At 39.1% G+C, this 27,017-nt stretch overlaps 1 protein-coding gene across 1 annotated transcript in view; it reads left to right on the forward strand.

Moving 5' to 3' along the window:
* Nucleotides 1-27,017, forward strand: part of LOC308191832 (uncharacterized protein) — a 563,294-nt gene that overhangs the window by 498,734 nt on the left and 37,543 nt on the right. Inside the window, exons 22-24 of the mRNA XM_080584694.1 lie at nt 11,231-11,300; nt 19,968-20,030; nt 20,414-20,436. Coding sequence (XP_080440820.1) covers nt 11,231-11,300; nt 19,968-20,030; nt 20,414-20,436 — 156 coding nt within the window. The remainder of the gene's footprint in view (nt 1-11,230; nt 11,301-19,967; nt 20,031-20,413; nt 20,437-27,017) is intronic.

Consider the following 27,017-nt stretch of genomic DNA (forward strand, 5'->3'; position numbering starts at 1 on the left):
CCACTAAGTGATGGCAACGTACCTCCTGGGCGAAGGAAATATTCTGGTCACTTTACTGGAGGGAGTGATAATAAGAGAGTGCCTTGCACTCTCTCCTGCCATGCTTAGCAGCTGGCTGACCACAAGGCTGTCGGAAAAAAACTTCTCTCTCTTTAGGCAGCAATGACTCAGGTTTCTACTTTTTAGCCTGTTAGGGCTGTGTCTCAGTTACGCTGCCCTGGAGGCGACTGTCCGTAGGCCTTTTGCCAGGAGATGTCCCTACAGCCACAAACAGGCCTTATAAATGTTTTGCTCATCTTTCAGGCCAGGAAAGGAGCGTGCCTGATCTGAAGGTTAACCAAAATGAAAAACTTGGAAGCTTGAACACCTGTTGCGTGTTCTTCCTTTTATCAGACTTCTGTGGGCAGGAATGAGGTCACTGGCAGGAGGAACTGTGGTGTTCCAGAAGCAGCTCGGGAAGCTGCTGAGCTGCTAACCACAGGCACTTGAGTGGGCAGAGCATGGCCGTCTCTCACTCTTTTTGAATGAAAGTGCCTAGCCTGTCTGGAAATGCTGCTTTAGTATCTGGTGCTCAGCATGCTAAGATGAAACACTGGCTACTCTGAAAAGTCTCCCTGCAGCAGGTTGATCAGAATGGGTGATGACCTCACTTTCACAAGTGCTCCTCTAGAACAAACTTTTTTTTTTTTTTTTTTTTAATATAAATTAACAAGTGACTCTCTAAGGAAGCATTTTGCTAATATTAGCAAGTATTAGTATTAGCACCGTGCTGTGTCTCTAGTTTAGCAGCATTTCAGAAAGGATCATTATGGGTAGGGTGGAGAGTATTGTGGTTTATCCCCGGCAGGCAGCTAATCACCACACAGCCGCTCACTCACTCTCCCCAGGTGGGATGGGGGAGTGTGTCAGAGAGGTAAAAGTACAAAAACTCACGGGTTGAGACAAAGGCAGATTACTAGGTAAAGCAAAAGCTGTGCATGCAAGCAAAGCAAGGAATTGATTTGCTACTTCCCATTGTCAGTCAGGTGTTCTGCCACTCCAAGGAAAGCAGGGCTCATCTCACATAATGGTTTATTGGTAAGACAAATGTCATCGCTCCCAACATCACCCCCTTCCTCCTTCTTCAACCCAGCTTTTATTGCTGAGTGTGACACCATGTGGTATGGAATATCGCTTTGGCCAGTCTGGGTCAGCTGTACTGGCTGTGTCCTCTCCCAGCTCCTTGGGCACCCCCAGCCTCCTCACTGACAGGGCAGCATGAGAAGCTGAAAAGCCCTTAAATGCTATAGGCAAATTGGTTCACGTGCTTATTATTTTCAGAAATATGAAGTGATAAACTTTGACCAGTTAGAAGGAAAGCCAGCGCAGTTTGAATAACAGGATATTAAAAGCAGCCTGTAAGAATGCCTTTGGGATGTGTGCATTAGCTGAAAGTAGCTCCTCACTGAGAGAAAACTGTCTCATCTTGTGGGATGCTTCCTGCACTCAAGAAATGAAGATCCCATGATTTTTTTTTGCAAAACAACATGGTTACATCAACCATGATTTCAGCCATGTTGTTCTCTGCTGTCTGGTACATCAAGCACTGGTTATCTCTGACTCAAGATGAACTAGACTGGTAACAGAAACCCATGGTGGTAATTAAGGATGCAGTGACTAAAATAAAGTGAGAAGAATCTGGCTGTAAATTTTGCATAGATTATTTTATTTTTACTGAATCCACCTCAGACTGCACACAGATATTCTGTCACAAAAAAAAAAAAAAGGAAAAAAAGAAAGAAGGAAAAAGTTACATTTGCAAAAGCACTTAATTCCATGGGGTTTAGATACTGATCTAATTTGCAACCACACAGCAGGAACTTTGTTTGAAAATATAGGGCAAAAATTGGACTAGTAGTCAGACCTCAAAGAAAAAATAAATGAAATACAGGGTAGCTTGGAGATGGCCTAGAAAAGATCACAGCTGTTTTCTGTTTAAATGGACAAATATTTTTAAAAAAATAATAAATAACCATAGAGAACTTCTACACTTGAAGTTTAGGTTCAGCGGCATATCACTCAGCATAAATGCATAAATAGCTTATCCATGGCATTTAACTGGGTGAGACAGAAACTAAAAGAGAGGAATGGTACAAAGAAACAGAGGCTTCATACTATTGGTAAATTAATCAAATTCATCCTGGATACAGTGAAGAAATAGTACAAAACAACTGTCTCTAGGCTTGGGTGACTGTCTAAACAGGTTTGAGTTGACTCATACAACAGGTCCCACTGGTTAATTTGGAGCTACTCACATGCAATTGCAGATAAACAAGAATACATTCAGATCTGTATCTTCATTTCTGCATATAAAGAAATAGGATAGTTATACACTGTATCCAAAATCATTATGTCTTATTTGTAATCAGATGCATAATTCATTACAAGGTATAGCTTAGCATAGTGCGTAGAAAGTTATAGAAGTTCAAAAGAAAAAATAATAATAATTAAAAAAGTAAAGCTTTGTGTTCTAGGTGATTTAAACACTTCATTGCATAAAAGTAGAACTGATAACTGGAGTATCTTCACCAAATAAAAGTATGCAAAATTTTTAACCTTTCCTTTGTGAGCAGAAAGTTTCATTTTCCTAATCATGATCAAGACGGATGGAAAAAATCAATGTGGTATATACACAGATTGGAATGGGCATGTTTTATACAGAAGTCTTCAGAGGTCTACAGTTATTAATTCAATCAATGCTGCAGCTTTGTTGCATAAAATTCTGCATATCTATATCCTTATTGATTTCTGGTAAGTGAACATTATGAACTTCACTAAAAATTTAAAAAGCTCACCAAACATCACAAAGATGTTCTCCATTATCTTAACCCTTATTTTGCTACATTTAACAAATTATTTTTTTTTTCCTAGAGGATTTCCAAGTATTTTCCATCAAAGAATTTGCACAATGACATTTGCATTATCTTGTTTATATATAATGTGCTTCTGAAATTATTTTATTTTCCCTCTTAAAGTGCTATCCTAGATACTGCTTTTTTTTTCTTTCAACATACTAAATAACAATTACTTATATGAAATAATCTTACATAAATGAGATTCAATAAGAACAAACAATCTTATTTCTCTACAAAAATAACAAGAAATTCCAGCAACCCAAAGAGTCCAAGAAAAAGCAATATTCTTAGCACTTGTTGTGGTTTAACCCGGCCGGCAGCTAAACACCACACAGCCGTTCGCTCACCCTCCCCCCTCCCTCTCTGGGATGGGGGAGAGAAACGGGAAAGTGAAACCGGTGAGTTGAGATAAAGACAGTTTATTAAGACAGGAAAATAATAATAATGATAATAATGATAATAATGACAATAGTACTACTACTACTAATGTGTATGAAACAAGTGATGCACAATGCAATTGCTCACCACCTGCTGACTGATGCCCAGCCTATCCCCGAGCAGCCGGCCCCCCCACCCCGGCCAGCCACCCCTATATATTGTTTAGCATGACGTCAGATGGTATGGAATACCCCTCTGGCCAGTTTGGGTCAGCTGTCCTGGGTCTGTCCCCTCCCAGCTCCTGCTGCACCCCCAGCCTGCTCGCTGGCAGGACAGAGCGAGAAGCTGAGAAGTCCTTGGCTTGGTGTAAACACTGCTCTGCAACAATTAAAACATCAGCATGTTATCAGCGCTCTTCTCATCCTAATCCAAAACATAGCACCCTACCAGCTACTAGGAGGAAAATTAACTCTGTCCTAACTGGAACCAGGACAGCACTTTAGCCTGTTTCACAGAGGAAGTGGGTGATGCCACCTACGTACTTTATGTATAGGTAGAGACCCGTGAAAGAAGTGAATGAATCAGGCTTTTCAAGATGTTATCTGGAAAGACATTATGAGGAGTCAAGTCACTAAGTAATCACAAAGAAAGTATCATTTTACTTGCATAGTAACACATTGGTCCTGTTGGATGTGAGTTTATACATGGGACTGTTAACAATGAATGGTCTCATAAAGAACAGTGCTGAACTGCAGTTATTTATTATTTTCATCTCTAAAGAATTAAGATTTGCTCATCTTGTAGGAAATTGTCTGACTCTTTCATGCACTTTATCACCAGCCTTGGTTTCTTAAATCATGTTTTCTGTGTTGCTTCAGCTGGTAATATATTTTTACCTGGATTATTTAAAATGGTCATAAACCAGTGCAAACATTATATTAGAGAACAAGATTTTAGTGGAAGAGGAAGAAGAAAAATAATTTGCTGTTTAAATTGAATGTCTATGTATTGAATAATAATTTGCTCTAGTAATTAGCTTTCAAAATAGAGCTAGTAAGATGGATAAACTAATGAAGAAAAATAATTTGTTATACCAGCCTTCATCAGATTTTAATTTAGAGTATGTGATTGGGAGGAATATTTGGTGAGATGGAATTTCTGAAGTATAATTCAGTAGGACACATAAAAGACTAAAAAAAGAAATTAAATTTTATCCTTTAAAATTTGTGAATCACACATGGATGATTGCCTTAAAGTGTTGTCTTTTTTTTTTTCATCTACTCAGTATGAGTAGTCCAGAGATTTTCTTTCTGTTGTAGTGGACCAAGAGAAGCGTCTATCATTAAAATTATGTGGCAGGTTCCCTTATAAATCTCTTTCTCATTTTAACTTTACCAAAGTGCAATATCATGGTCGTGAAATTTGCTGTGCCTAAAGTCTTCTGAAGGCTGTTCCCAACATTATTTGCTAACAGGTCAAAAAGGATGTCATTAAATGCATTTGTTTCTGCCTTCACATCATACTAAAGACATAGTCCTCACTTTTGTGTGCTTTCAGTGTCTAAATTTTGACATGGGAAATCATCAGTTGTAGTTTGAAGTATATTAAACTGTTAATCTTTACTAGTATATTATTTTCTTTTTGTGGAAAAGTCAGTCCAGAACTACCTCACGTATAACAGCATAATTCCTGTGTTTTCAGTAATTAAAACAAAGCAAAGCTACTTCCCTACCTTAATTATTTATATTGTGTTATCCATTATAGTTATGAATACAGTGGAATTAATGGTGCTTTTCTAATTTACACCAGCAAAGGCATAATATACTGCCCAATATGGGTAACTTAATTGGTATGGAGTGAATGTCATTTTCTTTAAATAACGTTAGTATCCGTCTTGTGCAGTTCGTTAAAATACGTGACCTGGCTGCCTATATTATTAGGGCCTCATTGGCAAAGCATCAGAGAGTAAATGACAAGAAATATGAAATCTCAGGCATGTAGTTTAAGACAAAAGAGGAATTTGTTCTCTGCCCTAAATAATTCCAGCCTTATACATCCACCCTGCCCTGGATGGCAATGCAGCAAAACACCAGGGCAGCTTGAGAGAAAGAGAGCATGTGTACCTATGTGTTTGCTCACAGGAGAGAAGAAAGAGAGAGGATTACAATGAATCTGAACACAACTGTCATGGAAAATGAAACTACTCTTTTTTTTTCTTCTGCAAACATAAAGTTAGAAGCGAATCCTTTTAAAAAATCAGTAATAACTATAAAGTCTGCTAAAGTGAATGCAAGCCTATGACCTTCTCAATGTCTCTCTATTGCGGTAAATATTTTATGACTGTGAATAGAATTAATAAGATCTAAGCCTCACGTGTACGGATATGCACCACACACACAGAGTGAATACATGCTTCTGCATATCAGACACCAGAGGTAATATTCCCAGGGAGAAAACTTCAGGGCTAATAGCAGTGTGTGTGTTTACCATAGTGTGCTAGGCAATTCTCAAGTTGGAGGAAGGGCTGATTGTTCATAATCTCCCTGCACCTGAAGAAGATGGGCATCTCATCAGAGAGTGTGGGCTAATTCTGATCTGTGCTGAGATATTAGCAATGCTGGATTTTAATGCTTCATACCTGATGAATAATTGCATTAATCAAGCACTGGCTATTTACTTTCCTTAAGCAATCAGAAACTCCGAGTGCAGATTTTAGTTGTGAATTAGTCTGCCATTTTTATTCTCATGGACCTTGGCCTGATATAAAAATTGAGGTCAGTTGGAAGACACCCACTGATTTCCACAGGCTTTGAATTTTGCTCTGTAGGGACTGAACTGAATTACAGATAAAATGATCGGGAGTCTTGAATCCCTTTTGCATGTCCCTGACCTGTGAGATATTTCACCTCTCTCCCTCAGAACAGATTTCAGCTCCATATATTATGTTCATTAGCCATCTTAAACCCCTGCTGTAAATCTTATGGACTGAAAGGAAATAAGCCATCAGTTTAGGAAATATATGGGGCCAGATGAGAAAAGTTGTATTAGGCAGAATAAATCCACTCACTTCTGTGGGACAATTATAATTATTTGCCTTAAAGAACAATTCTTTTCAAACTTTCAGTTAAACCATTAATTAAACTGTAAATTAATACACTTCTACTTTCTACTCTTTATTAGTACAATTAATATTATGTAGAAGACAGCACACACACACACAGAAAAAAAGAAGAGAAGAAATTAAGAACAATTTTGGGAGGAAGAATAGTGATGTGACTAATAGAGACATAGATCTCAGTTCCGCTTTTGCTCTGCTACAGATGCCCCACATACCTTCATGTAAACTACTGAATACCTCAGCCTTCCAGCTTTAAGATGGGTGTGGCAATCCTTGCTTTTCAGGTATTGTCTGTTTCGACTGTAAATGTTTTAGGGTATGTTTGTCTTTGGAAGACGCTTGTATAACCCAAGAGATTTGCAGCCTCTCTTGGGACCCCATTAAGTAACCTGTGATAGTCTTCTCATTTCCCTCTTTTGTAGCTGCTTAGGGGATCTTGCAGAACTCTTGTTTCAAATTTTCTATGGGCAGTATACAAGGCAGGAATCAGGAAGGTATATATAATCTCTTGTTAAAAAGAAAAAAGAAAACCTATTCAGCTATCGCTTCTTACTCCTCTTTTGCTGTGGTGTCAGCGCAGACCAGGGCAGTCACAGAGACTGGACATGCCCTAGCATTCTGTCTCCGTTCTGGATGAGGTTAAAGTTGATTATTTCCATTTTCACTTCCTTTTGCCAATTTAACAGCTATTTGCCATAGCCAGCTCCACTTCTTTGGAGTTATCTCACCTTCTAGATGTTTTTTGCCACCTATTACTCTACTTGTCTGTTTTTGAATTAGGACTGATAGGATGTTAGAAATGAAAAAGAAGTGTTAAGCTACCTGAAGGAGACAGACTCCTGAAAACCTTAGCAGTATTTCTAAATATGAGGGGAAATCTCTCATATCTTGCTCTTCGTTTAAGATGCACAGGAGTAAAACACGTTTATTCATGTTAGAGCTTCTTGGGGCTTGGATTTTTTTTTAATAGTTTGTAAATAATTGTGTCATTTGTGCAATGTTTATACACACTGTTGGAAGTTTTGTCTAACTTTCTATGTAGCACTTATTACTGTATTATCTCAGCTTTGCCATTTTTAATGGGCTTTTACTCTTCAGGTTTCTGTTCCATGAGGTCCATATGTTAGTTAAGAGAAATCAGTGATATAGATGGGAACAGAAAGGCTTTTTGGTAGTGCTGAAGGGCAGAAGGAGGGCAGTTTGTACGGTTCTGTCATTTCTGTGCCATCCATAATGCTTTCAAGACAACTTGAAAGTTTTCTGGAATTTCCTTGAAAAGATGTAGAGGGGGAAATAAAGTATACCACCAAATGCTTTCCTGTTCTGGTTTTTCTTTGCTTGTTTCTCCAAAAGGCTCAGAAAAGCATTTGGATTTTTTTTTCTTTTTTTAAGGACTTGATTACATGAGACCGAATGAGGAACTCTAGTGCTTGTTCAAATTCTTGATTTAAAGTTTCTGGTTTATATGGTTAGAAAGATTAAATGAAAGTAGAAACATTCAGCTACACCCTTTGTCATGTTAAAGTCTCTTTTCACTCTGACAGTGTTGCAGGGCAGCTTGGTTAGAAAACACTAATGGTTTGCCCCCCTACTTCAGTATCTATTGTGTTGTGCCAGCAGCTTCACCACAAAAGCAGACCGTAGCCAGTTTACCACTTTCCCCAGTTATCTTCAGGCTTGTCAAATGTGTGCAATGGCTTTGTGCTTAACGGGCTTCATGCTTAATGGACTTCATGGTGGAGCTCAGATATAAAAATTTTGCAGGAAGATGGGGTGGGAGAGAGGAATAAGACGTAGAACTGAATCTTGTTTCAGGAAACCCAAGCCTTGCGATGAACTAAATACCACACCATGCCATGGGGCACCTGTTGCACCTCAGAAAACTTCTTCTCTCCTGTCCTATCTCCCCAAATCTCCTACCCTGAAAAAAAAACCACAGGCTTGTGGGTGCACTCTTCTCTGACACAGGCCAGAAAAGACAGCACCGTCAAGAGCTGAGGCCCATTCTCTGTGGAGCACAGGTGTTGTGTGTAAGGGAAAACCTTATCAAGGATGTTATTGGTATGGTTGTGCTTTGAGTTCTGGAGACAAGTCAGAGGCTGTATATGGAAAAAAACTATTACTGATCATAAACTCTGAATGTAAGACTGCTGCTTGTTCCTTTCCAAATATTTAAGAATAATTGAATAGCCTAATCAGAGCATTGCTTTGCCTAAATGAGAGACCTTAAATATTTTACCCCATCCTATTTAAAGATTAATATGGTTGTCCTGGTTTTCCTATACATTTGTTAATGTGGTTGGTTTTGTAAGAACTCTGCAAATCCCTGTGGTTGTACTTGCCAGATCTGCACGATTGTACATAGGGCTCAACAGTAGTTTTTATTCAGTGAAAGAGGTACTGCCTATCCCACTGATTGTGAACTATGTAGGGCAAAAAGGTAGGAGGAGGATATCTAAAACACAGTAGTCCTAACTTAAAATAATTGGGGCCCTAGCCACACAAATGAACTTAGAGAAATCTTGCTGGATTTACACCAATCTCCATTAAAGTTAGAGTGGTTTCAGGTAGGAGACTGCTTCCAGGGCAGGGTATTTCCAGGAATGAGGATATATTTAGTGTGACTTGTGAATGTAGCTGATTTATTTCTTAAAAAAAAAAAAAAAAAAAAAAAAAAGTTGATAAATGCATTTTGAAAACGGATCCATTAATTTCCTGGCTCAGTAAAGAGTGTTTGCAACAAATGTGCCAATAGCCTTTGTAACTGAGCTGGAAAATAGGAAGTGAGGAGTGTAATGGTATCTTCAAATTCCATGTGCTGACCAGAAGTGCAGGAAATCTAAAAGAAGGGCATGTGACAGGGTGAGAAAGATGGTGAGAATGCAAGTAAGAGGAAGCTATGAAACGGGAGCGTAACTGAAGGTGAGAAAAAGCTTCAGAGGAGCTTCAGCTGCCGAGCGTTTGCCCTTGTCTACCAGAATTGGATTACGAATGATTACAACGTAATAACTAGACCAAATGCTTGAAGAACCGAAACCAATCCTGCATGGCTCAAAGTAAGTGATAATACCTAGATTTATTTCAGGAGAAATAGTAGTAAGTCCCAGACACTTGTCTCTTTTATTGACTTGAGCATTAATTAATTTATGAGTGGGTTTCACATTTCCACATATTGCAAAATTATAGGGTTCAATTAATTATTTTGTAATTGGCGAATCCCATTAGGTGAAACAATATGGAGTTGTTCAGTAGCTTAAACATTATTCAACATTAGTGTAGCAGTTGTATACTCATTACAATGATGATGCTTTCATTAAATATACCTTCAATTAGTTCTGGTTCATTTTAATCTCTACCTCCTGAAAAAACATTCAGTCAAGCGCTGTGACAAGAGCAGAATGATGAATATGCCAGGGCCAGTTCTGCTTAGTCCTTCAAGGGTACTGCACAGGCTATAGTAAGTTGAACTTTAGAAATGTTTGCCTTTCTTTTCCTTGAAACTTCATATATAATCACCAAGTCATAGAATATCCTTAGCTGGAAGAGACACAGAGCATGAGGTGTCAGACATCAAGATGTTATTTTTCCTTAATGCTTTAAAATAAAGAACATTAATGATCCAGCCATTTGCAACATTGCATTTGGACCCACAGAAGAAAATAAGGGGGAATCAGGGCACGTCTTTCTTATATGCCTCCTCCTTGCCTGTCATACTCAAAGCAGGTTGCCCTTGTACTAGAGGACCTGCTTCCTTGAAGCTATTTTCCACTTCTCCCAGTTTTGATCCTTTCAGCCGTCTTAAGGCGGTGCAGGGGCAGGAGGGCTGGCATCCCTGGGCCAGTGCTGAGGCAAGGGATTTTTGGGGTCACAGGACTGTACCTGGGAGGGAAAACAAAACCCATCCTGACAGACAGAGCTGCCCCCAGGTCAAGGGGGGGGCATGCCCCCTTTTCTTCACCCACGAGCGACTTTTCTGTTTGTAGAGTTATTTACAGCAGTGACTATCCTAATAAAACCTGGAAAGTGGCTCCTACGATGTGATATGTGGGTAACCAGTGGGTTTTAGCTCCCCTATGACGTGACGTGTGGGTAATCAGTGGGTTTTGGTTCCCCTCAGAGCAGTACTGCACTGCCAGTTGCCTTGTAACGAGTTCTGCTGAAGATATTGCTTTGCTGCTTCTCTTGCCTATATTTAAATGAAAACCATCACTATTAATCAGAGAATTAGAATAGCTAACAAAGGAGACAATTCTTATTCCCTGGAGGATGTGATTTTCAGGGAGTCAGTAATGGATACAGAGCCTTTCCCCTTTCAAATCCCAGCAAGGGCAGCCGTGACTGAAAAATCATTACCATATGCTATTTTGTCTGTCATCTTTGTGAAATGAGTAAGTAGACTGGACAGATTCCATATTACATGAAATAATATTACTACCAGCATCTTTGGAGCCTCTGCGAGCTAGCTGAATGTAGCAGAGAAGAATATGGGGGAAGTGAGAACTGAGAAAGATTCAGGCTTACACTACATGCTTTTTTTGTGTGGTGATGTTTTTGAATATGCAGCCTAGAAAGCTGCATTCCATATTCATAATCTGTGAATCTGAACTCTTTAATATAGTTTCTTCTGGGCTCTAAATGATGCAAATGATGCATTCCTGGTTAATAGTTCTCTCCAAAACTTGGATCTGAATTTCTTCTACCCACTCAACTTGCACAGTGGCAGTGTGAACTTCTTCACAGTGACCTGCTGCAGCTCCTTTTAGAAATGCCACCCACTAATATGACAACTGTTAACCCATCTGAGCATAATATTAATGAATTTATTCTCTGTTCATTTCAGTTCTGCTGCTGAAACACATATACAAAGAGTTTCTTCATGCACTTCATGTGCACTTGTCCTGGGAGATTGTGTGAGTACTGTGTACTTCAATTTCATTTGCTGTTTTGGTTTCTCTAGCAACTAGAAGTTGCCTTTGATCCCTCCACCATCTCTTTGTTTTTGCATTTTGATGATTTTATCATGAATTCATGTTTAATTCATGTTGAAGTGATGCAGTAAGTGGCAACACTCAAAGAAAAGATACTTTCTGCAAAATCAAACCATATTCATTTGAACTCTGTATGAACTACTCCATTCCTTTCAAGTAGAATATATTAATGAGGGCAGATATTAAAAAAGATACTTATACTAAGTAACATTTATTATCTCATCTGAGACTACAGTGGAAGTAGGTCTATCAGATTAAAAAAGTGTGCTTTGAGTAAACTTTTAGTTGAAACATGTTGACGAGTGACTAATTGTTTTGTGTCGGCTTTTTGATTTTTTGTAATTTTTATGTCCTTTTCTACTTCTGCATTACATATTCACTGATGTACTTGAATTTTATGGACAAATCACATGAATAATTAACAAGACATGCACAAATGTGAAACATGTTTCCTCTGGGGGAAAAAAAAGGGCATATAAGCTTCATGTGGCACACTCTCTTTGCAGGCAGTTTTCATCTTTTTAATCAGAGGCTTCCTGTGAAAGTATTGGTGGGGTTGTGGGTTTTTGTTAGTTAGTTTTGTTTTGTTTGTTTGTTTTGTTTTCTAATGAATTGGGATTGAATCAAAGGAACTTTCTATAATTCTTTCAAAGGAAACCACAATGACATGATGTTGAAGGTACCCATAGCTCTGGACATGAGATGCATGTAGCACTTCCTTTGAGATGGGTTAGGCACAGCCCAGGAGTATAAATTGATAGATGTCATCATAGGACACTAGCATATGGCCTAGAGTAACTAGTGATACCATCTTGCCTGGATTTTAAAGGACCCCAGCCACTTTGCAGTGCAGTTAAAATTGTTTCTACAGCTAGTGGACCTTCTGCAGGTGTCTAGATTTGCCTCATGTTAATACTTGAACTTTTTTTTTTTTTTTTTTTTACAGTAGCAAAACATCTTAAGTATTTGAGTTTTGACATATTAGGAGAGAGTTGTAAGCCTACAATGTTACATTAAAGTAAATGCATCCTAAATTGCCCCCTCCCTTTTTTTTTTTTTTAATGGTTTTAACGTTCATTTTGAAGTACCATCATGATTTCTGTTAGTCATAAAGTCGCCACTTTCATGCAAAAGTGGGTGTCATCTGCCTGGGTGGCAGCACACTCCCCCTGCTCACCAGGTCAGAGCAGAGGAGGAGCAACAGGACAAGTGACCTCTGGGGTGACACAAAATGTGTAACACTATGTTTATAATTTAAGGCAAATGAAAAGCAGACTATCAAAGAACAATTATGGCTTACGAGGAGAAAATAATTGTGAGTACATAAAGCTAAATTGGATTATATTTGAATATATGTAAATTTGATTGAACTCAAAATTTAATCTCTAGGATACCATTTCAATTTGCAGTTGCATGCAACAATTTATCCTTTTGAACGGTTATTTGTTTATTTGAGAATTGCTGGTCATTGATTTTTTTTCTCAGGATTTTGGTAGATGTTCAAATTTTTAGTAGTTTGTTATAGACTGGACTATTTCATGGTTTCTTTAGCATAGTGAGTTTTTGTCTAAACAGAGTCCTTAGCTGCAGTCTACAAAATTATTGGAAGCACTGTAACTGTTGTTCATAACGATGGTAGCCGTTTGAATCTATATGACATTTACTTCTGAAATAAGCTGATATAATGATACAAGATTACTTAAGAAAAAAAGAAAAAGCCATGTGAGGTTTAAAGTGAACTCAGATGAGTTTGGGTTTTCACAAAGATCCCTTTGATTGATGTAGGGAGTGCTGAGACAAGGGAGGTGGGTTGCTTGTGAATATAGACTCATATATTGTGTTGGTCAGGTTGATGATCGGACTTTGTGATCTTAAAGGTCTTTTCCAGCCTAGATGATTTTATGGTTCTATGATTCTAGAAGACAGAATTAAAGGTAAGCAAATGTGTTTTCATTTATTATAGCCAGAAAAAAAAAAAAAGTGATTAGCTGATATTTATCAATTTTTCTGCTTTCTGATCAAATTTACTTCTTGGCCGAGGCATGTGACTTGGAGAGTACTTACTACCTCTTTAAGTTATGGGTCAGCTAACATGTGAAAATGTGACTCCTGTTACACAGAATCAGCTCTGATGGACAACTGTGGTGCATGTGGAAAAGGGATGAGAAGAAAGTGCAAGAGGGGAAAAATAAAAACAGGTGGCAAGGGGCCCAGAAACAATAAAAGTCTGAATGAGAACACCTTTATCACTTCTGCAACAGCAGCTTAGAGGCCCAAGGAGAGAAATAGATTTTGTAAATCAGGGTAAATATTTTTTACAGGGTGCAGTGTGCAGCTTAAGAACCCAGTTGGGAAAAATAGCTTTTGCAAATCAGTAAAGAAAATATATTTTCCTGGCTACTGTTTAGGAGCAGGGGGAGAGAGGAGATGGAAATAACTTTTACAGGGCAAGGAACAAATGTATATGTATATATATTTTGGGAGGAGTCCATAAAAAGCTACATTAAAGAAGCCTTCTCCATTGCATAGCCACATTTACTGATTCTTATAAAACCTTTGTGTGCATTTTTATGCATTAGTTACTGACATGCACTTTTATATATACTAAGCATTTGCACATAAAAAAGCATCTCTTTTTAGAACAATGATTCTACATGTGATGACTTTGGAGAAGCCCTTTGAAATAAGAGAAAATGATGAAATACATTGTACGGCAACTCCTACTGAAGTTAGAAATAGAAGTATTGAGCAACAAATCATTACAATGACCCTCCCAAAGATTATTACTTAGCTTATCAAGGCAGTTATGTGAAAAGATCGTAATTTTGTGTAGGCCCTCACACAGCAGAGGTTGGGGCCATGAGTAAGACCCCCCAGGTTTTAATACCCAGTTATAGGACCCTTTGCAGAGGCATGATGCCCATTATTGCTGGTCTAGGACAGGCTCATCTGTGAGAACAAAAGGATGATATTGGAAATAGAATTACATCTTAAATAGACAAAATTTTTTATTATTATTTCTAGTAAATGGAATTGGTTAATAGTGCCAAGAATACTGAAATTGGATGGAATCATTTACAAATGCCTGCCATTTTTTGTTTTGCCCTTTTTTTTTTTCCCGTCTGATCCATCTTTCTTCAAGATGGACAGGAACTGTGTACAGATTGAGAACAGAATAGACTGGCAAAGAACATACTGAATATCTACCCACTCATTTTTTTTTACGTCATTAAGAAGTTGAATAGAAAAGATCAGAACACTAAAATGATTCTCATAAAGAAATATTTTGATTTTTATTTTTTTTTTAGTTCTTTTGGCAAAACTGGGCTTTGGGATTGTCCGACTTTTCTTAGTCTGCATTGAAACAGACTCTTGTGCTTACCTGAAAACTGGGGCAATTTTTTAAAGAGTGGAATTGTCTTATTTCTGCTCCCTATAACTAAAATGATGCAGGAACAGTCACCATAACAAATAAAATGATGTATTACCACTGTCAATGTAAAATGTTATATCGGGCAAGATGCTTCCTCCTTCTCTGGGATGTGTTATTGTTATTGATGGCAGCTCTGGGTGTCTGTTGCCAGTGAGTGTGCTGGGAAGCTTTTATATTCCTCCTTGTGAAAGGACAACTTTTTTGCTTTGACATCCGTTGTCCAGACTTCTGTACATTTTTCATTTGATCAAACCTCTTGTAAGTGTCACCCTAGTGTTTCCAGGCTGATTGGTGTGGCTGTTTTTAAGAAAGAATTTCCCCTAAACAGTGTCCTCTTTTTAAAACAAACAAACAAACAAAAAAAAAACGATGCCTGCAGCTCTTAGCTTCCTAATGAGACCTTCCTACCCAAGTATAGGGGTAGTAATGGAAGAGGTTGTATGGGGGAGGAGGAGTTTTTAGTTTGTTTTTAGTTTCTCACTGCTCTAGCTTGTTAATAATAGGTAATAAATTTTGTTAACCTCCGTATGCTGAGTCTGTTTTTCCTGTGACGATAATTGTTGAGTGATCTCCCTGTCCTTATCTCAAGCCTTGAGCCCTTTGTATCCTATTTTCTCCTGCTTTTCCTTTGAGGAATGGGAATGAGAGAGTGGTTGCGGTGGAGCTCAGCTGCCCAGCTGGGTAAAACCATCACAGGGATGTTCAGACTGGAGAAGAGAAGGCTCCAGGGAGACCTCATTGCAGCTTTCAGTACTTAAAGGGTGCTTATAAAAAGATAGAGAGCTACTTTTTACATAGGCAAATAGCGATAGGATAAGGGGCAATGGTTTCAAACTAAAAGAGGGTAGATTTAGATTAGATATTAGCAGAAAATTCTTCACTCAGAGGGTGTTGAGGCACTGGAATGGGTTGCCCAGAGAAGTTGTGGATGCCCCATCCCTGGAGGTGTTCAAGGCCAGGTTGGACGAGGCCCTGGGCAACCTGATCTAGTGGGTGGCGTCCCTGCCTATGGCAAGGCGATTGGAAATAGGTGATCTTTAAGGTCTTTTCCAACTCAAGACATTCTATAATTCTGTAAATATTGTATTAACTCAAATAAGCTGTATTTTCTTAAATTTTGGAATGGATGAGGGAGCTCTGTCTGATATCTCCTTTTCCAGCAAAACAACCTCCTTATGGTGGGTTTCAATGCCACCCGTTAGTCAAAAATTAAGGTAGCCACATTATGTAAGGAAGCCATTATCAAACTCGCTTAGGACATGATGCACATGTTCTGTGCACTTGTAACAACCTCACCTGTGTGCTAAGTTGACTTAGTATTGGAAGAGCTGCAACTGTATGCCAAGTGGATAATAAGTTTTAAAGCTGTACTTCCCTTGGACATTTGGTGGTCCTGTCCTGTGGGTGTTCCCCTGACCCTGAGAACTGCTGCTCTGGAGTGTCAGGGATCTGTGCAAAATCATGGTAGTCAACCAGCAAAGCCAGAAAGCTGATCAGGTGTTGTCCAATAGCCTTCCAGGATTCAGTGAACAATAATTATACATGTACAGTTAATTCTTCAGGCAAAGGAAAGCAGCAGTTCATACATTGATTCAGATTGTCTGGGGATCATCCAGAAGGTATTTTAATAAAAAAAAGACAATCCTATTAAAATTTAAACATTTTTGTAATGTTGGAAATAGAGTTTGAATGTATATCCAGTATGCATTTTTAAAATGCTCCATAAGCCAAATCCAAATTTACATTTTATATGAACCTGGGATGCTTTAGCACTTCCCACTAGGAGTTTCCAGAGCTTGTTTTCATGTTGTCCAAAAAAAAAAAAAAAGTAACCACTGGCTGGGTTGCAAGGTGTAACTTCAGAGGCAGCTCAGGGAATCACAGCTAACTATGACCAACTTTCCAGCTGTCATTTCAAAAGGAAGTTATCTAATACTTAGATGCACTAAGACAAGATAGTGTTAAGATAAATGATAAGATGGAGTTCAGGAATGCAGGAAAACCCTAGTTGCTACCTTGTTTGCAGAGCATAAAGACACTGAGGTGTGCCTTGTTGTGTATATCATCTGCATCATTTTACACAGTGACATGTTTGGTTTAAACAGAGATTTATACTGGTGTTAAAATGTTAATGAAACTTTCAGGTACCTTCACTGGAATAACACAGCATTTAATATGAGGATGACACAAATAACTCTTTACAAGTCCTGTAATCTCAGTGATTAAGTACGTAATTTTGCAGGTGCACGCCTGTGTTGTGTTAAATAGGTGCTTTTAAATTGTGTCCAAATCTGAACTCGAGTGTTGAGCTGCCATTGTGACTGTTTTTTTTTTTGTTGTTGGTTTTTTTTTTTTTTTGAGTATAAAATAAGCCTCTGAATTGGTGCCTGATTTGTTACCACTAATCAAATACTTTTATCACAGTAATGGCCTCAAGTTGCACCAGGAGACGTTTACATTGGACATTAAGAAGAATTTCCTCAGAGAGAGGGTGGTCAAGCGTTACACTGGGCTGCCCAGGGAAGTGGTGGAGCCCCATCCCTGGAGGTATTTGACAGACATGTGGACATGGCACTAAGGAAAAATGATTTAGTGATGGGACTCAGTAGGTCAGACTGATGGTTGCGCTTGGTGGTCTTGAAGGTCTTTTCCAACCAATGATTCTATAATTCAGTGATTCTATGTGTGGCTGTCAAGTATCTTATAAAACTACCTCTGGAAGGAGCAGCCTGCTTTTTGTTTTTGTTGTTGTTGTTTTGTTTGATTTTAATTTATGTTGGTGTCCATTTGAGCTGAGTCAGAATCCTGTAATGAAGCCCTTGTTGAAAAGGCGAATTGCTGTCCTGATAAACATTCCCTTTGGTTGCTCTATCTCTGCGTCTGTTATTTCTGTATCAGGACTGACGTTTCCAGCAAAGGCAACCTTGAAGTTACAATTATTACTTACAATCAGTAATTAATGGTAAATATTAGAATGATAGGTATATTGTGGAAAAATCTAATAATGAGGAATTGATGTAATGAGCATAGCGATGATGACACTGGTTTTTCCACAGCGGAAGAACATGAAATGTTAAATTGTACGTAATCAGGAAGCGAGGTAAAAACATGAATTATTTCTGACTGTTATGTGGCAGTAGGCTGTCACTTCATTCCTTCTCTCCACCACTGGTAGGTCCATGAGCTGGGGCAGGGCACAACAGGAACAGTTCAAAGAAGGTTCCTCGAGATCTGAGGTGGAAGGTTTATTCGATAAGCAGAGCTGAGCAGGCGGTCTGGATGGCCAGGAGCGGGAGTATTTGAAAAGGGGAGTTGTGAGCCTGTGCCTGCTGTGCTCGACAGGTCTGGAAAGGGTTCACAAGAGGAATACATGCAAAGCAGGGGGATGATGAGAGACTTACAGAGCCATTCAACCATCCCTGTGGAAAACACACATTATTTTCATGTGAAGGAAGAGCATCAAGGTATTTTCTGCTTAATGCAGGAAATGGAAGGGTGTGTGGCAGTGTGTGCTACTGTTTTTTTCCTTTTTCTTTTTGTTTTGTTAAACTACTATGCTTAAATAGGTCTATTGTACTTCCCCAGGAGCCCTGTTGCTCTATCGTATTAGCACAGAAGTTAGCTAATGAAAGGACTCCATCCCTGCATTCTCTAAGCTGTGGGAAATTATTATTTCATTTGAACTGACCTGCTGAGTGCTTAAGCAGAGCAACATCCTCTAGGACAGGTTTTGTTTTCTGTTGGTTTTGATGTTGAGGTATGAAAGAAAACCAAAACAAACCTACAATTACTAATTTCAGATTTAGTCGTTTACTGAACTCTTGTTAACACCATTAAAAAAAAGTCTGCTGGTAGCTGTTCCTCTGACAATAGCAGTGTGGCACAGAACCAGTATTTCTGTTTTACTCTGAGAGTGGAGAGAGAAGGAAGTTATTCTTTAGAAGAGACGTTAATTGGTTTGCTTCTCCTTTTATCCATTATTGATCAGGGAGGCTACACTTCTGCAATTTTAAAATAGTAAAATGAGTATTATGGGAATGTTTCATAATTATTTATTGGGTTGACTTATTATTACTATTGAAAAAATTGTTATGGAATGCTAGAGGATAACCCTTATTATAACTTCTACAAAATGTGTGAACAAACAAGCTTTTACTCTTACCAAAATTATTGTTGAAATAAAGGGATACTTGCTTGAGTAAAAACTCAGTAAGGCCTACAGAAGTACAGCGCAGCAATCATATGCTGGGCAGGGCATGATGTAGTGCAGCAGGTTGTGCACCTAGAGGCTTATAGCCCAGGGATATGGTGTATGAATGGAGAGTTCTCCTTGCAAGGACTTACTAACTTGGGTGAAGAGTGAGGCTCACATCACTCTTCTGCTTTCAGAACGAGAAGGGGCTTAGCTTAAAACTATATTATTATCAGGTTAATTTCTATGTTTCTTAGGCATTTTTTTAAATATACATGTATTTTAAATAGTACCTTAATTTCATTTTTCTGCTGGAGCTTAAAATTTTGTGCAAGATTGTGCTGAAATAAATTATATATATATATATATATTTTTTTTTGTATAAACCTTACACTGATAACATTGGTTCCTGATTAAAAGAAGTGTAAGATAAAGAATCTTGTAGCAGTCATGGGTTGACTTATCACTTGCTGCAGTACAAATGCCTTTTTCAGAACTGGATGGAAACAGGAAGACACGTTTCATTTATTTTCTTGCAGTGCTTGTGGCTAGTTGCCAGCTTGTCAATGAGGTGCTCCAAAAAGGACATTGAATCATGACAAGAACTGTCAGTACAGCTGTGTTTTTCCATCAAAATTGCATGAAACAATAAACTTCATGTGGTTTTGAAGCAAAACTGTATTTAAGGTCTAGCTTGCTTGAAACAGCGCCCAGGTTTGTTTGCAAAGTTCTGGAAACTTTTTGAATAATGCCCAGGGTAATATCTTGCTGGGATCAAAGAATATGACTGTCTTTGTATGGTTCAGATACTGATTACAGAGATTTGAACCAAATTACTCTCACATGCTCTTCTGTGTATGGGGTCCTTATGTCATGATGATTTATAGCATTATGAGCTAAGATAAAGGCTGTAGGCTACTTCGTCTACAGCCATTTAAGTCTTTTTTCCTTCTCTCCAACACAGAAATGGAACTTCAAGCTTGTCTTCTCTGCAGAGCTAGATAAATATCACTCGTTTCAGCATGTGGTAGGTCTCAGTGAAGTTAGATTTATCTTCATAAATGACCACTTTTTAGAGACGTTATCTCCTGTTGTGTGGTGCTTATGCCTAATTTATTTGGAGATTGCAATGCTTTGACCCATGGACAGAAAAAGATACCAGAATGAAAGTCACACAATTCAATCAGTTATAGACTGTGGCAAGGCAAGATCCCGTACATTTGCCTGCGAATGTCTGCTTGTCATGGGCGCACCTATAATATAAATGGAAATAGCAGTTACAGTCGAGGAGTTCTGTAGAAAAAACAAAACAAAACAAAAAACACAAAAAACAAACAATGATTTCATTTGCTGTTTTGTTGTTGTTGTTGTAGGTTTTTTTTTATTGTTGTTGTTTGTTTCTCTCTCCAGGGCCCAGCAGAATTCAAAAAGAGGTGGGGAACCTTTATCCTTCACACGTTAAAACTTCAGCTTGCTGTCAGCAAAGTGGCTTATGTAAATGTTGCAGTACATTCAGGTGTGGCTGTGCTCTAAGAATAGGGCAGCTTCAGAGAGAATTTTAAATGGCTTGTCTTCTGGTACTGTCAGTCACTATTTTGTAAGCTGGTCACATATTGCTGGTGATGCGTACTAACCCACTTTCTTGCCTATAGCATCACCTGTTTTATTTTCTATCCCAGTTTCATACCTTTTTTTTTTTTTTTGGCAAAACCACAGGGGAAATATATTTCAGTGACAGTAAATGATAATTCTGCTCTATGCACTCTAGCTCATTACCCAATCCTTGTCTTTTTAAAATAGAGAAAGGATTTACATCTCCTACTATCATTTCTGCCACACACTGATTCAGTGGAAGAGCTTTGGGGTGGTTGGGAGTAAATTTAATTTTCCCTGCTGTTTCATGAAGTATGTGAATCACTTTCTAGCAGTTGATGTGACTACCAACTTACAAGTTTTTCTTCCTGTACTCCTGCGTAGGAGGAATCATAAGGACTCTTTTTGTCATGGTAATGCAGTTAGGTGTAGAGGACTATGCAGTGCAGGAGGCAGTGTTAAAGCTATTTTATTTTTGCCGAAACAGATAAGCTAAGTTTGAAAGGAGGGGCAGGAAGTGCCCCATTCAAACTCTGACTAGTGGAGAGTGGAGGATTTTGTCCATGTTTGGTTCTTAGACATTGTGGAGACTTGTTTTCTGTGCAGTCCATGACCATAGCTCTAACAGTGAAGAATTTAGTTTGTTTTGGAAAAGAAATTTTACTTTGTTTTTGAAAAAGTGGAAATCCAAAAGAAGCATGTCAGGTTAGAGGGAAGGACAGTGAGTAGTTAGCACTGAGAGAGAGGAAATCATTTATAGATTATGCATGTCTATTAGGCTTCGGAGGCAGATATAAGTGCTTTCTGTAATTCAGACAATTGTATAAGCTAATACTTCTTTACATATATTCTATGCATAGAATCATAGAATCCTTTAGTGGTTTGGCTTGGAAGGGACCTTAAAGACCATCTAATCCCAACCCCACTGCCATGGGCAGGGACACCTCCCACTAGACCAGGTTTCTCAAAGCCCCATCCAATCTGGCCTTGAACATTTCCAGGGATGGGGCATCCACAACTTCTCTGTCCTTCCTCTGACACATCTGGTGCCTTGTTACATTTGGCATCTAGTTCCAGTCTGCTGTTCGTTTATCCTTCATCTGTTGATTTATTGTGGAGGTAGATACAAATTATAGGTTTGTTGTGGGGCAGGGGGGAGAGTAGGAAATGATTAGTTCCTTATTAACCTGCAACAGTAGCAGGTCCCAACTGAACTTCTTTTCCCAAAGGCTTCAGCCTTGAGAACTATATTTATGTACCATCCAGATTTGGATTGTTGTTTCTTAAAGACAAATGTAAGCTCCTACTGAGTGTGAAAAAATGTATTTACGATTTCATGGTCTCCATTCATCTAGCAGAATATCTGGAAAGATTAAACAGAACTATTGCAAAGTGCTCCTGTTAGGCAAAAAGAATAATGCAAGTAAAATTCATACTTACAGTGAATTGTATTTGCTTGGTTTTAGGACTATATGCAGTTCAGCTAAGTTAGTTTATTCCTGACTAGCTTCTTTTTGTGTTTGAGGACATGCATTCCTGATAACTGCACTTGCTTATTCCCATGACCACACCAAACATTAAAAGTTTCAAGCTAAATTTGTGTCAGTGAATGCATCTTCTAATACTTGGTATTTTTGCCTTTTAGGCAAGGATCTAGCACCTCAGAGAAACTGCACTCAAAGTGTCATATATCTGAGCTAAGGAAATATTTTACATGTAGTGGACTGATAAATGGAGAGAGGCAAATGTTGATTCAATAGATGAGTTAAAGAGTTTAATTTTTATTTGTGTGCATTTCCCTTACAGTGAGTAAAATACTTCCATCCAACCAACTCCCAGCCTTCCTCCTCACTCATATCCCATGTGGGTATTCTTGAATGAAGTAGTTGAGGAGTCCTGCCTTTTTGCATTCTTCCTCTCAAGTAATTGAGATCATCACCAAGGAAGCTGTCTCTTTGTGTTAATGAAAAATAACTTTGGTAGTGTTTTCAGCAAAATGAATATATTCTGTAGAGTGTGTGGGGGATTGCCATATAATTACTGTGACACACCATACCTGGTTACTTCATGTAAACCAGCATACTGATTGCACCCAGGCATGGGTGTCTGCATTTCTCAAGGTGGCTGGTTCACAACATGCTATTTCTATGCACCTTGAATTCCTCTTATTCAAAGGTACATCCAGACTGCAGATGCTCATCTTTTACCTTTTTTTTTTTTTTAATGCATATTTGACTCACAAGCACTGAGAGAAAGTTTATTGACTTTTAACGTGCAGTACACTCTGCTTCCACTTTCAGTCACTCTGCTTCCACTTTCAGTCATGAAAAAGTTGGGTTGATGTCTTTCTGCAGCCATGTGTTGTTTTGTGCTGGTTTGTAAGCCATATGTGGGAAAAAAAAAATCTCAGTTCTCTATATCTATCATTCAGCTGCAGTTCAAGATGCAGCAAGCATCTGAATTTACTATAGATAAGTTTTGTGGTTGAATATTTCAAAAAATCTAGCCCAGTACTTCCTATGATTATAAATCATATGCATGACCAGGTCACCCATCATAAGACTATGTTCTATGAAGTTATATGTTGTTCTTTTTTATTATCATTTCTCCTTTTTTATTGTCATAGTGTTGTATATCTAAACCAGAAATTAGCATCTTCACACTGTCAGAATCTGCTGTAATTACAGAAGATTGAAAGATTTTTCCTTATTTTTTAATAAGCAGTGAATCTTGTTGTTTGCAACATTTGGCTAAATGACAGATTTTTTTTTTTTTTCTTTGTTTTTTTTTCCTGGCATGCAGAATAAACACTTTTTCAGGTTTTTACAGGCATGATAACTTATAGAAAGTCTCTTTTATATCTTACAGCAGTACTATATGCTACCTTTAAAAGAATTCCTTACCCAATGGGAATAGTTAGCACAACCTCTTAATTACAGGGCAAGAAAGTAATGTTACTACTCTTTCTAAATGTTTCATTATATCTTCAGAACAAACTAAGCCATCACCAGCTTCCCTTTGGGCATCTTGATATACAATGCTGAAGCAAGAAGGTCCAAATTAGAGCAAGTCAAGAGCTACAGTTGAGAAGATTTGTTTTTCCCATAAGTGAAATTTATTTCCATGTATTTTTATCCCAATTTTGCAACTTTCTGTAAGGAGAAACTACTCTGGCTAGCGTAATATGTCCCTCTTGTGCATATACGTTATGATTCAGTCTTCAATCGGCCTCCCATAGGACCTCTTTCTTTTCTGGTATACAAGGTGAACAGTGCTTGATTATTTATTAGTGAATACATATAGTATTGTGGTGGGTTTACATGGCAAGGTTTTGGTAGCAGGGGGCTATAGGGGTGGTTTCCATGGTAAGAGTCCAGAAGCTGCTCCGTGTTAGATAAGGGCCAGTTCCAGCCACCTCCAAAGGGACCCACTGCTGGCCAGAGCCGAGCCAATAAGCGATGTTGTTTGTGCCTCTGTGAGAGCAGATTTAAGAAAGACGAAAAAAAGCCTGCTGGACAACAGCAGCTGGGAGAGTGAGGACTGAGAAGCAGCCCTGCAGACCCCAATGTCAGTGCAGCAGGAGGGCAGGAGGTGCTCCAAGCATGCAGCACAAGTTCCGCTGCAGCCTGTGGAGAGGCCCCTGGTGGAGCAGGCTGTCCCCCTGCAGCCCATGGGTCCCACACGGAGCAGATCTCCACGCTGCAGCCCGTGGAGGAGCCCCCGGTGGAGCAGGTGGATGTGGCCTGGAGGAGGCTGCGGCCCATGGAGAGCCCCCGCAGGAGCAGGCCCCGGGCCGGAGCTGCAGCCCGTGGAGAGGAGCCCACGCAGGAGCAGGGGGTCTGCGGGGAGCTGCCGCCCATGGGGGACCCGTGCTGGAGCAGTTTGCTCCTGGGGGATGGACCCTGTGGTACGGAGCCATGTGGGAGCAGTTCTTGGAGAGCTGCTGCCTGTGGGCAGCCCCCGCAGGCTCAGTTCGGGAAGGACGGCATCCTGTGGGAGGGACCCCACGTGGAGCAGGGGCAGAGAGTGACCGTGAAGGAGCGTCAGGGACAGACCTCAACCCCCCCATTTCCCCGTTCCCCTGCACTGCTTGGGGGAAGGTGGTGGAAGAGGGTGCATGGGGGGAAAGCATGGGGTGCATGGGGTTTGTTTTCTTTGTTTCTCACTTCTCTAGCTTGTTAGTAATAGGTAACAATTTATATTAATCTCCCTGCATTGTCTGTTTTGCCTGTGAGGATAACTGTTGAGGGATCTTCCTGTCCTTATCTCAACCCTTTTGCCCTTTTCATCGTATTTTCTCCCCCTTTCCCTTTGAGGAGTGGGGGTATGAGAGCGGTTGTGGTGGAGCTCAGCTGCCTGGCTGGGTAAAACCACCAGAACTCTGAAGAAAAACTAGTAATGATCCTATGGGTTTCTCTGTGATGTTTATCAATGAAGTGTCTGAATAGTAGTATATTCTATCTTCACATTAGCCTATGGGATAAAGTCATGGCAAAGTTCCCGCGCTACAGATGGGAAATTTAGAGAACGGGTTAAAGCCAGAAGCATCCACCAGTTGTTGGCAGCTTGTCCAACCAATATAGAACTTTTTTTTTTTTTTTTTTTAAGTGAAACACTGCTTTTGCTGGCTTCTGTTGGGTCTGTGGATGCTCAGCATTTCTTCACATTAGATCCAGTGATTTTCAGAGGACTATACAGTTAAGTACAGTTTCTTTAAGTTATTTACATACCTAATCTCCACTGCAGCCAAAGATATTTAAGTATCTAGTAGATCTCAGTGACTTATTGCAAAAGATTGATTTTAAGTAATTGACTTAATTGCAGTAGAAATTCTTAGGAGAAGCGTATATGGAAGCTGATTCCTTAGGGAAATTTATCTCCCTTAAAAATGATTTATCTCCTTTTGACCCTTGCAATTTTATGTTTCATTCATCTCTGTGTGGTAGAGATGTGATGAGAAGACACATCTTCGACTACTTTGTTTTTCTGACCCATGTCTGTGGGTGCAGTGCCTTTTGCAGGTATGTGCTGTCAGTATGCTCTAGGACTGCTCACTTCTGCATGCTCCAATCATAGGTCTTCCAGCAAGAACCATCTCTGTGTGTCTAACGGACACAGAACAGGGCTTGGGCTTTAGCAGGTATGAGAAATAATCTGAATAAAGTATACCCATCATTTCACAACCTGGACTTTTATGGTTTCATCTAACTATTTAGTCTGCCATATTTTAGTTTACAGGAACTATCAGTAAAACCAAGAATTGCCACATAACTTGAAACAGGAAAACGCGGTGACATCTTGGCCTTATGGAGCCTCTAAAGGTGTGTTTATCAGCTCTCCTGGTACAGCTGTGATCAATGTGTTTGATATATCATCCAGGGCTTTCATGATGTCTCTTGAAAGAGTATCATAAGCTCTTGCCCTCCATTTATTACTTTCAGCGAATTAAAATGGCATAGTAAACATACAATCCTTACACCTTTTGCATGTGCTAGGTGAGCTGTTACAAGGCAGTGCTGAGCAACAGAGTCCTTTCTACTGTGGGACAAAATTTTTCCCTGCTGTGAATGGTGGGCTTGCAAACACCAACTAAGCTCAAAGGCATTTCTAGATGAAAAAAGGTACCAACAGAATTATTGGTACAATGGGCTGAGGCAGAATGAAGCAGTGATGGAAAAGGCAGGCAGAAAATAATTTGTGGCAGGATAGCTACAGGAGATGAAGCAATAAAATGTGAAGAAACAGCAGGGAAGCATCTGTTAGGGCTGGAGATTACCTCTGCGAGGAAAAGCTAAGTAGATACTGATTTTGGAGAGACAAGGTAGAAAGTATAGTCTGAGAATTAGAAAAGGAAACCAGGTGAACATGAGATTAATTAGGATTTTTTTTTTTTTTGAGGAGGAAGACTAAGACAAAAAATAAGCATCTGGTAGGTGACTATAGGGTATAGATAAGTGACAGTTCTGAGGACATTTTAACAAAAGCAATACAGAGAAAGTCAGCAGAGATGTGGAGGAGACTGAAGAAAACTTGATAATATTTGGTATTTAGTAGTATACTTCACCACTGGGGTCTCAGTGCTTTCAAAGAAACCAACAGAATAAATATTTTCTTCCCTTTAAAATGACATTTTAAAGAAAAATATGTCATTCTAGTGAAATCTGCCAGTCTAATCAGACAAAAAATGAGACAGTGATGAATATACATATACATATATTTATTGTTGTTTCCTACACATCAGGCTTGCAGGATTGCAGTCTCCTGTGTAGAAATAGGGTTGCCATCCACCATCCTGCACCTTTCTCTGAATCTTATTTACTGCAGTTTGATCCCAGAAGACTGATCCCTACAGTCTGAACTCAGAATCCTGCCTCCACTAAAATGGAGGAAGAAGGCTTCCTATGCCTATTCCCAAGGTCTT

Source organism: Anser brachyrhynchus, assembly GCF_964034855.1.
Source record: "Anser brachyrhynchus genome assembly, chromosome: 3".
In the NCBI taxonomy this organism is placed as follows: domain Eukaryota; kingdom Metazoa; phylum Chordata; class Aves; order Anseriformes; family Anatidae; genus Anser; species Anser brachyrhynchus.